The sequence below is a fragment of the Heteronotia binoei genome, chromosome 1 (assembly GCF_032191835.1).
Source record: "Heteronotia binoei isolate CCM8104 ecotype False Entrance Well chromosome 1, APGP_CSIRO_Hbin_v1, whole genome shotgun sequence".
In the NCBI taxonomy this organism is placed as follows: Eukaryota; Metazoa; Chordata; class Lepidosauria; order Squamata; family Gekkonidae; genus Heteronotia; species Heteronotia binoei.
Genome location: NC_083223.1, coordinates 238,761,282 through 238,775,765, shown reverse-complemented (window position 1 = coordinate 238,775,765; position 14,484 = coordinate 238,761,282). Strand labels below are relative to the sequence as shown.

The window sequence follows — 14,484 nt, the reverse complement described above, 5'->3', positions numbered from 1 at the left end:
ATTGTATTATAAGCAACTTGGAGTTGTGTTCCCCCCCTCCATATAAAAAGGCAGGATGTGCATTCCATAAACAAACAAAATTGCTTGTGGCATACCTCCTTGCCCTGTGGCTTATCTGCATGCAAGAATTCTCCTCTTCTCCGGAAGACCTTGGGTGTGGGGCACATCCTATCCCTGCTACTTGAGGCTATGCAATCTGTGAGAAGCTTTGCTGCATGTATAAACTGATCCTTACAAGCAAGGGGAGGCGGTGACTTTACAGTCATAATTGACATACTTGGAGAGGAATCTGATTGCCTTGGTACAACAGCTTCAGGCAGCTTACTCCAAGCCCTGCTAGTAGTACTGAATGCTACTGATTTTGCCAAGGAAAAGCCATAGACCCCCCCTAGGTTGCAAGGGATGCTACCAGCTCTTTGTTTTGTTCTCTCTCTCCTATCAGCCTTCCCTTTCCAGGCCCTATATAAACCTCACTCTCATTGTTCACTTTCACCTATGCACATAAAATCACACAGGCTCTTTGTCTTTCCCCTGCGGCTTCCTGGCCCTACAAGCCTTCCTCTGGTTCCTCATTCCCACCACCAGCACTACCCCTTCTACTTCCTTCCTGGTCTTCCTGGAACTGTCCTCAACTTGCCTTTCCAACCCAGAATGTTCCCTTGCACCTCAGGCAGACAGTTGTCACACTACTGCAGTGGAAAAAGATGAAGGCCCGGGTCTCTTCTACAAAGAAGCCCTGGTTCTTCTTGTGAGAAGATACTGGCTGCATCCAGTAGGCTCTGTAATTGAGCAAATGCTTGGCTGGCAAACGATAGAAGGAAGTGTGTAAACCAGAACAACAGAAAAAGACGAGGTATCTAAGCTGTTCTTCTGGTAAGCAACGGTGTAAGAAAAAGCTCCCTACTTTTAATATACATGGACATCGCGATCACTAGCTTGGTTGCCAGGTTGCCTGGAGTTTTCACTCACACACATCTGCTCTAAGAAATGGACTTAGCCCACGGTTTTTAAGGCTTATGTGGATACTATAAGTCTCAGCTTTGCAGCAGCATTCTACATCTCTGGATGGATGTTAGCCAGAACTACAGACTAGCTTCCAGATGCTCAGTGCGTGCACCACCTCTGTCATTGCAGTGAAAAAAGCCGCGCAGCCATGAACCGTCAAGCAGAGCACCTTCCAACATGGTTCTGAGAACCAAAGGCTAACACCACCAGAATCCATCTTGTTTTCTGGACCCCATTACAGCAAAGCAAGAGACTCACGTATCCAACAGCTGCTTCAACTTCTGCATAAGGCAATCAAGCTTATCTTAGGCATGGATCCTGCCAGACTGCTTAAGCGTTTGGCCAACGGAACCCAAGACAAAGGATGGTGCCAGCAGAGGAGTAAAGAAGAGGAAGAACAGCTTCACCCAGAGCCAGAGCTAATGTGTAGATCGGGTGTCACCTTAGTTATCAATTCGGCTACCTATTGTTACATTTAGATAAGTTTGTATAGCTTGTTTTAATCCCTTCCACCCATGTCTTGCCCAAACTGTCACTTTGGAGCCTCCCATTTCTATGAGGTAAGGTATCAGGTGGCACAGCATCATGTACCATCTGACCACTTGTCATCAGCCCCTGGACCTCCTACCCCCTAAGGGTTCAAGGTAGTCCTTATAACCTCTGACCCAACATCCCACACATGTGCATCTGACAGTACCCCAATCCTGCCGTTTAGATACGCCCCCGATACCTGATCAGTTGAGGGTCCCTTCCCCCATCTCCCTCATTCGTCACCATTGGAGCCTTCCTCGAAGACTATGATCAGTAATTATCACCGTTTGTCCATCCTTGTATTACCTCTGTATATTTCTCTCTATTTTTATTAGGTCTATATGTGTGCTGTATGTATCCATTATCTTGTAAGTGTGTTCTATAGTTTTCTGTAATAAAAGCATAATCGTTTTACTTAATTAGTGTCCGTAGTAAATGTAGTAAGAATTTCTGGAAGTCGAATCCTGTATACATAGATTCTAGATCCTTTTGAGCCATAGTTGCCCACCTGTTAATTCCTCAACCTCGTTTGAGGGCATTTTGGCTCACAACGGATGCCTCATTTGGCCATGATTATCCTTGAGGGTATCATTGTAGGTCTTCGGCATCTTTATGGTAAAACCCTCAATATTTACTTCAAGGCACACACTGACTTGGTCAAGACAGAGACAGTGCAGTCTGCTCTAATATGGCAGAGAGAGCATGAACCCCAGTTCAATGAACTCTACAGTGCACTTTCACTTGACAGGGGCCTAGCCTGACTATGGACCCCTCAACAATTTGGGGCTCCAGATGTCTCATGCCTACTTTTTTCCTCTTATGTCTAGCTGTTTAACACAGTGCCTCTCGCCCTTGACAAACTGGCACTTCAGCAGAACATGGCAACTACTAATAGCAATGGTGGGCAGTTCAGAAGAATTGCACCTTTAAAATATGTTAGGTTGCAGCAACGCAATAAATTGTGATACCGTGCAAGTGTAAGTAGTCTTTGTGGCATGTTCTGCACATTTACTCACAAGGCACATTCATGAGGGTTAAGGTAACAGACTGGGATGCAGCAGGAGGGGTAGTAGCCAGGAGAGGCCATGGCTTAGTGGCAGAGCATCTGTTTTGCATGCAGAAAGTCCCACATTCATCTCCAGTTAAAAGGATCAGGTAGTAGGTGATGTGAAAAGACCTCTGTCTGAAAGCTTATAAGATAGAACGATAATGTGGTACATAAGAGAAGCCATGTTGCATCAGGCCAACGGCCCATCAAGTCCAACACTCTGTGTCACACAGTGGCAAATTTTTTTATATACACACATACACTGTGGCTAATAGCCACTGATGGACCTGTGCTCCATATTTTTATCTAAACCCCTCTTGAAGGTGGCTATACTTGTGGCTGCCACCACCTCCTGTGGCAGTGAATTCCACATGTTAATCACCCTTTGGGTGAAGAAGTACTTCCTTTTATCCGTTTTAACCTTTCTGCTCAGCAATTTCATCGAATGCCCACGAGTTCTTGTATTGTGAGAAAGGGAGAAAAGTACTTCTTTCTCTACTTTCTCCATCCCATGCATTATCTTGTAAACCTCTATCATGTCACCCCGCAGTCGACGTTTCTCCAAACTAAAGAGTCCCAAGCGTTTCAACCTTTCTTCATAGGGAAAGTGCTCCAGCCCTTTAATCATTCTAGTTGCCCTTCTCTGGACTTTCTCCAATGCTATAATATCCTTTTTGAGGTGCGGCGACCAGAACTGCACACAGTACTCCAAATGAGACCGCACCATCGATTTATACAGTGGCATTATGATACTGGCTGATTTGTTTCCAATTCCCTTCCTAATAATTCCCAGCATGGCGTTGGCCTTTTTTATTGCAGACGCACACTGTCTTGACATTTTCAGTGAGCTATCTACCACGACCCCAAGATCTCTCTCTTGGTCAGTCTCTGCCAGTTCACACCCCATCAACTTGTATTTGTAGCTGGGATTCTTGGCCCCAATGTGCATTACTTTGCACTTGGCCACATTGAACTGCATCTGCCACGTTGACGCCCACTCACCCAGCCTCAACAGATCCCTTTGGAGTTCCTCACAATCCTCTCTGGTTCTCACCACCCTGAACAATTTAGTGTCATCCGCAAACTTGGCCGCTTCACTGCTCACTCCCAACTCTAAATCATTTATGAACAAGTTAAAGAGCATGGGACCCAGTACCGAGCCCTGCGGCACCCCACTGCTTACCGTCCTCCACTGCGAAGACTGCCCATTTATACTGACTCTCTGCTTCCTATTACTAAGCCAGTTTTTGATCCACAAGAGGACCTGTCCTTTTACTCCATGACTCTCAAGTTTTCTAAGGAGCGTTTGATGAGGAACTTTATCAAAAGCTTTCTGGAAGTCAAGGTAAACAACATCTATCGGGTCGCCTTTGTCCACATGTTTGTTCACCCCCTCAAAGAAATGTAACAGGTTAGTGAGGCAAGATCTTCCCTTGCAGAACCCATGCTGAGTCTTCCTCAATAACCCGTGTTCATCAATGTGCCTACTCATTCTGTCCTTGATAATGGTTTCTACCAACTTTCCCGGTATTGAAGTCAGACTGACTGGCCTGTAATTTCCCGGATCTCCTCTGGAACCCTTTTTAAAGATGGAGGTGACATTTGCTACCTTCCAGTCCTCAGGAACGGAGGCAGATTTCAATGAAAGATTACAGATTTTTGTTAGAAGATCCACAAGTTCAACTTTGAGTTCTTTCAGAACTCTCGGATGTATGCCATCCGGACCCGGTGACATTAGTTTTTAATTTGTCTATCAGTTGTAGGACCTCCTCTTTTGTCACCTCAATCTGACTCAGGTCTTTCAACACCCCTTCCAAAATTAGTGGTGCTGGGGCGGGCAAAAAGTTCTCGTCTTCCACAGTGAAGACGGAGGCAAAAAATTCATTTAGCTTCTCAGCCATTTCCCTATCTTTCTTCAGTAATCCTTTTACCCCATGGTCATCCAAGGGCCCTACTGCCTCCCTGGCTGGTTTCCTACTTCTAATATATTTGAAGAAATTTTTATTGTTGGTCTTTATGTTTTTTGCAATATGCTCCTCATAGTCCCTTTTTGCCTGCCTGATCACAGTCTTGCATTTGATTTGCCACAGCCTGTGTTCCCTTTTACTAATCTCACTTGGACTCGTTTTCCACCGCTTAAAGGAGTCCTTCTTACCTTTTACAGCTTCCATTACTTTGTTTGTTAACCACGCAGGCCTTTTCTTATGCCTGTTTGTGCCTTTCCTAACTTGTGGTATGTATTTTATCTGAGCTTCTAGGATTATAGTTTTAAATAGCGTCCAAGCTTCCCCAAGGGTTTTGACCGTATGTACCTTTCCTTTCAGTTTCCTCCTCACATGCCTCCTCATCTCAGTGTATTTACCCCTTTTAAAGTTAAACGTGGTTGTGGCGGTCTTTTTGGACAACTCCCTATTTATACAAACGGTGAAATCAATAACATTATGGTCACTGCTCCGAAGCGGCGCAATCACTTTTACATCTCTCACCAAGTCTTGGGCATTACTTAGGACCAAATCCAGGATCACCCCACCCCTGGTAGGTTCTGAGACCATCTGCTCCATAGCACAGTCATTGAGAGCATCAAGAAACTCAATCTCTTTCTCTCGACCAGAACACATATTGACCCAATCAATCTGTGGGTAGTTAAAATCACCTATTACGACACAGTTTTTACATTTAGCCGCTATCTTTAAGCCTTCCATCATATTATAATCGTCCTCTCTCTTTTGATTCGGTGGGCGATAACAAACTCCCATAGTTAAATTTCCTTTTGGGCCCTCTATTTCAACCCAAAGCATTTCTAAAAGTGAATCTAATTCTCTGACCTCAGTCTTACTGGACCGTATATCCTCTCTGACATACAGAGCCACCCCACCTCCAACCCTTCCCTCCCTATCCTTCCGATATAGCTTATATCCAGGAATCACCGTGTCCCACTGATTCTCCTCATTCCACCAAGTTTCTGAAATTCCCACAATGTCTATGTTTTCTCCCAACACTAAACATTCCAATTCACCAATTTTACTTCGAACACTTCTAGCATTTGCATACAAACATCTATAATTTCCCAGGCGAGCTAGGCCCGCCACCTTCCTCCTGCCACCTCGAGACTCTGGCAGACAGTCCATATTGTTTGTCGCCTTCACAGTGGACAACTCTGGTCCGTTACCCGGTAGAAAAATAGCAGCTAACCCTTCATCTCTTTGAGACGAGTCCTCCCGAACCAGAGACATTTCATCTCCTGTCGGCTTTCCCCCAAGATTTAGTTTAAAAACTGCTCTGCCACCTTTTTGATTTTAAGCGCCAGCAGCCTGGTTCCATCCGGGGACAAATGGAGACCGTCTCTTTTGTACAACTCCCGCTTGTTCCAGAAAGCATCCCAGTGCCTAACAAACTTAAACCCTTCCTCCTTACACCATCGTCTCATCCACACATTGAGACTTCTAATTTGTGCCTGTCTCTCCTGCCCTGCACGTGGAACAGGTAGCACTTCCGAGAAGGCTACCTTGGAGGTCCTGGCCTTAAGTCTCCCGCCTAGCAGCCTAAATTTTTCCTCCAGGACCTCACGACTGCATTTCCCCACATCGTTGGTGCCAACATGCACCACGACCACAGGCTCCTCCCCAGCACTGTCTATCAGTCTATCTACTACACGCGTAATGTCCGCCACCTTCGCACCAGGCAGGCAAGTCACCATACGGTCAGTACGCGGTTTTGCCACCCAGCTGTCTACTTGCCTAAGGATCGAATCACCAACTACCAACCCCCCCCCTCTCCCCCTGCTCAGGGATGGTTCCTTGGCGCGAAAGGATTCCCGCTCACCAACCGAAGAAGAGGTCCCTTCTGAGGGTGCATTCCCCTTGTCCTCAGCACGGTGCCCTGTTCCCTCTTGACCCTCTCGCTCCCTGGCAGCAATGGGGCTGCTATGTTCAGAGCGGGGCTCAACTAATACGCCCCCGAGAGTCTTCCCCAAGTGCCTAACTGACCGTCTCTGCTTCTCCAGGGCAGTCACCTTGGCCTCAAGGGTACGAACTCGTTCCCTGAGGACCAGGATCTCCTTGCATCGAGCACACACCCAAGACTTCTGTCCTTTGGGCAGATAGTCATACATGTGACACTCAGTGCAAAACACTGGAAAGCCCCCAACCCCCTGCTGGCATTCTATCTTCATGATATATATATATATATATATTAAAATATACAGTCCTCTTTAAATGCTGTTTGTTTAAGTGGCTCCCCTTCTGGAGGGTCAACTTACCTTACCTCAACTTACCTTATTGGGAACTTACCTTATTTGGAGAACAAGGAAATCAGGGATCTGGGTTCCTGGCCCTTAGAGAGCCCCTAGCCGAAGAGCCACAGGCCAAGAGCCCTTTAGCTCTCACCCTTCGGCTCGCGCCAAAGGCTCGCGCCTTTGGCAAGGCGCAGCTTAAAATGCAAAGAGGGTGGAGTAGAGGCACTCCTCAGCAATCAGCAGCAATCACTCTTAATCTCTTTCACCCTTAGGCCAGTCAACCAAACAAAGAGCAGTCAACCAAACAAAGAGCAGTTCCCCAGCTATCACACCTTAGAATTTTAGGCAGCCCCACAAACCTTAGAATGAAGTCCTTAGAATGAAGTCCTTCAAAACTCAGAAATTCTCAGCAATTTCTCCAGCTGTCTCAGCTATCAGAGCTGCTCTGCTCCTCTCAGACCTCTGTGAGATGTGCTCAGCCTTTGGCAAGGCGCAGCTTAAAAAAAAAAGCTGGAGAGCTGCTACCAGTCAAAAAAGCTGGTAGCAGCTTGGAGAGCTGCTACCAGTCAACAAAGATAATACTGACCTCAGTGGACCAAAGGTCTTCAAAAGGCAGGTTCCTGAGTTCAAGGAGGAACTGACAGAAAACTTTACACCAAATGAGCTGGTGCAATTTCTGCAGACTTTTCCTTGAACTGTGGATCCTTGCACTGCATTCCACTCTGTTCCCAAGGGTACCTCTACTATCAGAAGAAGCTTTTTAGGAGCATAAGGGGAAGTGAAAGAAATTCAGTCCATAAACAAAAGCTGTTCACATAATCCAGTCTATTATTTCTAGGCTAGTTTAACCACCATGGCTTCTGACAAAATAATATCAAAGATTGTAATTTGGTATAATCTGGTGAGAATTTTCCTTTAGAGATCCTGCAGAAATACAGTTCCTGGAGATCCATGCTGATAGTGAAGCAGAGAAATACCGAGGTCCGCACACATTACTGGTATGAAATGAGGTTTACTTTTGGCACCAAGAGCAGAACTTAGCCAGCCATGGGCCCCCAAACTGACTAAGTTAAAATTATTCCACATACATCCAGTTTTATCCACATCCAAAACAAGCAGGCAGGCCCCCCCAGGCTTATCTGATTCAACATTCTTCACACCCCTGTAACTTCTAGTACTTTTCCACCCTTCTGTCTCCATGCATTATCAGCTCCAGCAAGAAGCTTCTCTGAGGCCCTGTTGTTATCTAATACATATCCAGAGGCCTCAATGAGGTCACTGTCTCTTTATCCAATATAAAACCTTGAATTCACACTTACTTGGGGCTGTCTGTGCTTCTAACGAAAGGTTGCATCAGACACCCTCTTTTTGAAGGCATAAGCATGCTTTTATTCATTATCATAGGGGGATTCATTAATTATTCAGAGATCCCCCTTCAATAGAAAATGACTATTTTACCAGTTTAACAGATAATATTGCAGACATTACCTACATTGCCAGGTCACTAAATAGTTTTTTCATTAATACAATTCTTTTCTCCAGAGCTCTGGCATACAGCCATCAGATTTTACATTATCATAAATAAATGGAATATTAACGGAAGATCAGAGGTTCATATACTTCCTCTTCCTTATCAGTCTGATCATTAGAAACAAAATGAGCTAGGAACAAAAACATGTCTTTACTGAGAAGTTAGAAACTTCCCTTTTTATTTCAAAGTGTGTGTGGGGAATCTTTTCACATATTGCGAACAAGCTGAAAATGTATTATATGCAACTGGTGATAACAGCAATAGATCTCTGTGGCTTCAAAAATTACCCACACAGTTGTACAATTTGCACACATTAAAATCTTGGAATCTGGCTGCACTTCTGAACAGATTTTGTTCTTCAGTATGCAGGTTAAACATGCACAAAGAACAGGTTTATAGATCAAAACATGATACAGGTTTGGTTACATTTTTTGGATTTCCTTTGCAACATCAACCAACCGATTGCTAATTAATGAAGCAGTGTAATTTGATACATCTTTATGAACGAAGGGAAATGCTAAGTCAGGGAGGTAATTAGACATTATCCTAAGTGTTCTGCAAACACAGTGCCTCCAAACATTTGTGATCCAAGCACTGGAAATTTAAATTCACATTTTGAGATTAAGATTTCTACATCAAATACCAACCCCTGATAAATAAGCACGTTGTTTTCCCCTGAAGCTGATTCCAAGGTCACATTTGGAGATATCATTGTCCAGTGCTTAAAACTGGGATCTTTATCCTGAGATACTAGAATGGAGTGGTCATCACTGGATCGTGCTAAAAAAGTAAAACCTCCTTAAAGTATCCAGTTATGTCTCCAAGATCTGACAGTGCTGAGAATTTCCATAAAGAGTTTCACTGTTCTAAGCCCATTTACTACAACAGAGTTCGAAGCGTAGAACTTCTGTTCAGTATTACATGGTGAGTCTCTCAAATTTAACAAAAGCTTACCTGAAAATTAGCATACTTGTAAAGCTAAGTATATTTGTTACAAATAGCTCTGAAGTGTCTGGCAGCCTGAAACTCTAGCTCTTTTTGTGGTAAGCTAAGTTTATTTTGGAGGCTGAGAGAATTGTGACTGGCCCAGGGTCATCCAGCAGGTTTCATGTGGAGGGGTAGGGAATCAAACCCAGTTCCCCAGAATACAGACCACTGCTCTTAACCACTACATTAAATTGGCTGCCAATATTGTGTACAGAATCGCTTTAACCTATCAAGGAGTGAGCAGCTGATTGGATGGCAGCCAACAGCAGCCATAAAAGGACCAAAGTCATTTACTCAATGAATCAGTGCAGCACGTCATACACTCAGTCTGGTGGCTTTTTCCTCAGACTCTCTTGGCAAATCTTATCCATTACAAATTGGAACCAAAGGATGTGAAAATGAGTATGAATCAGGGAGAACGTTTGGGGTTTTCAAGAAACGAAGGTCAGTTCACCTATTTTTTTAAAAAGTCCCACCCATTGAAACTTGCAATCTTGGTTCTGTCTGAAAGAAGAGAACAGGAGGAGTATAAAAAATGAACAATGATTTTCAGAGAAAGCAGTCAGCCAGCTACCAAGACTGAAACCTCTAAAGGAAGTTTAGAATACTAGTAAGGGGCCAAACGTTAAAAACATCAATAGTTAAAGACACAAGTTACACATGTTTATTATAAAAATATATAAAAGCCTTGTATGGCCCAAATGAAGTCTCATAAAATCATAGGGCTGTCAATCCCCAGGTGGGGGCAGGGGATCTCCTGGTTTGGAGGCCCTCCTCCTGCTTCAGGGTCATCAGAAAGCGGGGGGGGGGAGAATGTCTGCTGGGCACTCCATTATTCCCTATGGAGAACAATTCCCATAGGGTATAATGGAGAATTGATCCGCAGGTATCTGGGGAAACTGTTTTTTGAGGTGGAGGCACCAAATTTTCAGCATAGCATCCAGTACCTCTCCTCAAAACACCCTCCAAGTTTTAAAAAGATGCCCCATCATTCATCATGGAAGGAAGGCATTTAAAAGGTGCACAGTCCCTTTAAATTTGATGGCTAGAACTCCCTTTGGAGTTCAATTATGCTTGTCACAACCAGGGCTCTTTTTCTAGCAGGAGCTCCTCTGCATATTAGGCCATGCCCCCTTGATGTAGCCAATCCTCCAAGAGCTTAGAGGACTTTTAGTACAGGGCCTACTGTATGCTCCAGGAGGATTGGCTGTATCAGGGGGGCGTGGCTTAATATGCAGAGGAGCTCTTGCTAGAAAAAGAGCCCTTGTCACAACCTTGCTCCTGGCTCCACCCCCAAAAGCCCCCAGATATTTTTGAATTGGACCTAGCAACCCTATAAAATCATCAAAGTGATAAATGCACATGAAAGAACCATATATAACCTGATGCATTTTGGCCTGCAGAGATGTTCTTCAGAGGTCAAATAGTACAAATTTCAACACACAACAAAGTCCTTGTTACACTTGTAAATCAATAAACAATTACTATAGGCCCCAAAATGAAATGTTCCAGTCTGGAAATGAATGACACAAATTGAAAAGCCACAAATGTACCTGTATTCTAAACTTCCTTAGGGTGTCCAGCCTCCAAGTGGGGCCTGGAAATCTCCCACTTTTACAACTGATCTCCAGCTGGCAGAGAACAGATCCCCTGGAGAAAATGGCTGCTTTGAAGGGTGGACTCTATGGCACTGTACCAAGGCCCTCCTCGCCCCAAACTCCACCCTCTCCCAGATCCACCCCAGTTACTTTCCAACACATCTGGCAACCCTACTTCCTTTGGAGATTTTTGCTTGGTTGGTTTAGTTTCTCTTCCCCTCTCTTTGTGGTTGGCCAGCTACCAAGACTGAATGGAAGAGAATGCAATATGTTCCTCTTTGTTAGATGCGCTTTCTCTGTGTCCTTAAAACAAAACTAAGCCATTCATGTTTATTTTCCACACACAAGAATGTCTGAATGTCACATGCTGTGATCTCAAAGACCTTCTCTTACTCCCATATGAATGGCAGCTGGTCATTATTCATCAAAGTAGCATCCCCTGATGCCCCTTTTGCCTAACCTTCTCCCCTATTACCCCCAATCAGCACAGCTGACAGGAAAACCACACCAAAGTGGAGCTCTACGTTTAAAGCACTCCTGCTGCTCTGTTACACAGCGATTTCCTTTAACAACTGCTGCTTCACCCCACCTCTTCCTCTTTGAGAGGGTTGCCTGAGCATTTGAAACCCAATCCTCAGTTTTCTTGGGTGGTGTTCAGAAATCTCATATCCCTCTCTTTCTCACACAGCAGTACCAGAAATCAATTCAGCTAAGAAAAGTAAAGCTATACCAAACTGAACAATCCAGAAACAAAAAGAACACTTAGGCACTTTAATAACAGTGTCTGACCTGGGTATGACGAATGGCACCATCCTTCACTTTAATTTAAACCAAACAGCATCAATGGATTTGGAATAAAAAGATAAAGTATCTTCCACAACCATACTCCAGCCCAACAAATAGTTACAGATTCCTTTCTAATTAAAATGAAGTTTCTGCTCCCAGTGTTTTAGCATTCTCTACAAACGTGATTTGCATGACATGAATCACACAGCTCTTAAGTCAAAACGAATGAACTTCAGTCAAAATGAGTGAACCTCATGAACAAGTCTGGTAGAATGTTGACACAACAGAATGTGTGAGGCCTAACACACAAGAACCATCAAGGCATAGTAGTTTGAATGTGTAAGGCTGGGATCACTGAGTGATGGATTTAAGTACCCCATGCCGATGCTAAGTGATCTTGGGCCAGTTCCAATCTTCCAGCTTCCTCACAGTTATTGTCAAAATACAATACGAGGAACTATTTAAACCATCAGCTCCTTGGGAAAACGGCAGAACAGAAATAACATTTAAGAATCTGGAACTGTCCTTTCACATTTTCTTCAAAAGTTAATAATGTGTTTATAATTGCATAGTCCACAACATCCAAAATGCTTACATAATAGTTAAAACCATAGCCTAAGACACCAGTTACAATGATGAAACTGCTCAATTCAACCACTTATCTCAAAGGGGAGGGGCTAGATTTCGCAAAGGAATCCTGAGAGTGGTAGTTCTACAGTGGTAATTTGCCAGACAATTCTCAGCACTTTTACAGATATTTTTTAATCTTGAGAATGTGCTCAGGGGATTTTTAAGAATGGATATTTAAATAAATACTAAATGGATTTTGTGTTGCCTGGTTGCAAATTGTAAGGTCTATACACTATGAATTTGAAGCTGTGAATATGAATTTTCCCTTTATAGCTTTAGTATCTTGATTTGTTAAAAACAAAATAAAAAATATATAACACACAAAACAAAGTTGCAGGAAATGGCTGAAAAAAACCAACCCATTTTCTGTCTTAAAATACACACATATGAAGAAAGTACATGTTCTACTGAATTTTAACTTGATATTTTGGGTGAATCCCATCTGCACAGTGAAAACCCTAGCTTTATTTTCAATACCAAAAGAAGCAGATATGCAGAAGAAGAAGAATTGCAGATTTATACCCCACCCTTCTCTCTGAATCAGAGAGGCTTACAATCTCCTATATAGTCTCCCCCCACAACAGACACCCTGTGAGGTAGGTGGGGCTGAGAGGGAACTCACAGCAGCTGCCCTTTCAAGGACAACCTCTGTCATAGCTAATAGCTAACCCAAGGCCATTCCAGCAGGTGCAAGTGGAGGAGTGGGGAATCAAACCCAGTTCTTCCAGATAAGAGTCCATGCACGTAACCACTACACCAAACTGGCAAATAGTGCGTGTGTTATCGGATTAAAAGTTGGGGGGAAATGCAAAAGATGAGCAAAAGTGGTTTGCCACTGCCTTCCTCTGCATAGTTGTCCCATCTTCTTGGGTGGTCTCACATCCAAGTACTACCCCATGGTCAACCCTGCTTAGCTTCTGAACTATGATGAGCTCAGGCTAGTCTGCGCTATTCAGGCCGCTATAATAGTTAACAGCGGTCTAAAACGTGCACGCAGATAACAATTAATGTAATTCAATCGCTCTTCAGAGGCCAGCAGGAATCCAAAGCTGAAAAGCAGAACATTTCACTGAAGGTTATCCCAGTTTTCCCCGCCTTTCAACAACGGCTGGTAAGCAGAAAAACGGAGAGAATTCCCCCGTCAACACCAGAAACGATTATGTTTTTTCTCTGTTCAGTTCATGAGCAGAGCCAGTAAAGCGGCGAGAAAGCAACTCTCTGGGATACAGCTGCCCCACCTGAGGTGTAAAAATGTCATCTCCGGCGGGAACCGCCCCTTTCTTTCTTGGCGCCCAGTGACTCAGCTTGGGCGACCAGGGCTCTGGGCGCTTGCAGGGGCCGCGCCGAGCGCAGACGGCTAACGGCGCAGACAGGATCTTAAAGCAGCGCGAACGAGATAAGGTAGAGCCTGAGAAGAAACGCGCGCAACTTTAAGAAGTGCGGAAGTGTTCGTGCACCAGAGAGCCCACTACTCCCGACGGCAGACACAATCGAGCATGGATCATACAGGACATCAGCCACTCACCGGCCATGCTGCCGATTTGTCCTGCCCGGGACCCCTGCTTCTTCGGCCAGGCCCGCACCCGCGTCCGCAGAGCTTTCTTTCTCTTCTCCGTCTGGGCAGATCTCGCTGCGTCCGGCAACTTACAACCTTCCTCCTCCCCAGCACGCCGGGAATTTCCCCGGACTGACGAGACGTTTACAGTGACGTCAGGAAAGTCAGTGCCGAAGCACAAAAGATTGCTGATGCCTCCCCCTCCCCCTGCAGAGGTGCGGGGGTCCATCTTTGCAGAGGCAAAGCCATAAGCCTCAAAACCCCACGCAACCTTTTTCTCTGCTGCTGCCCTCGGCCTCTTCGCAGCGCCTATCGCAGATGAGGTCAGCGGTTCAGAGGCTGCTTGGGGTTTAACTCCAACAGAGCCTAGTTTCTAATGTCAAGGGAGGGTTTCCACCTGCGATGTGCACTACCATGATATGCTGCGCTGCTGCAGGCGTGGTGAAAACTGGCGTGGTGCAGGCATTTTATTCATCCTCAGGGGCATATTTCCAAATAAATATGCCTCTGAGGATGAGCAAAGTGCAATTCTGTTAGCACCAAGCCTGTACACGGTGCTCAGGGCTGCAGCAGTGCTAA

At 44.7% G+C, this 14,484-nt stretch overlaps 1 protein-coding gene across 1 annotated transcript in view; it reads right to left on the bottom strand.

The window, feature by feature from the left end:
- REL (REL proto-oncogene, NF-kB subunit) overlaps positions 1 to 14,058 on the bottom strand; it is a 78,315-nt gene extending 64,257 nt beyond the window's left edge. Inside the window, exon 1 of the mRNA XM_060249638.1 lies at positions 13,876 to 14,058. Within this exon, the coding sequence (XP_060105621.1) occupies positions 13,876 to 13,882 (7 nt within the window). The 5' untranslated portion in view covers positions 13,883 to 14,058. The remainder of the gene's footprint in view (positions 1 to 13,875) is intronic.
- Between the last annotated feature and the right edge of the window lie 426 nt (positions 14,059 to 14,484).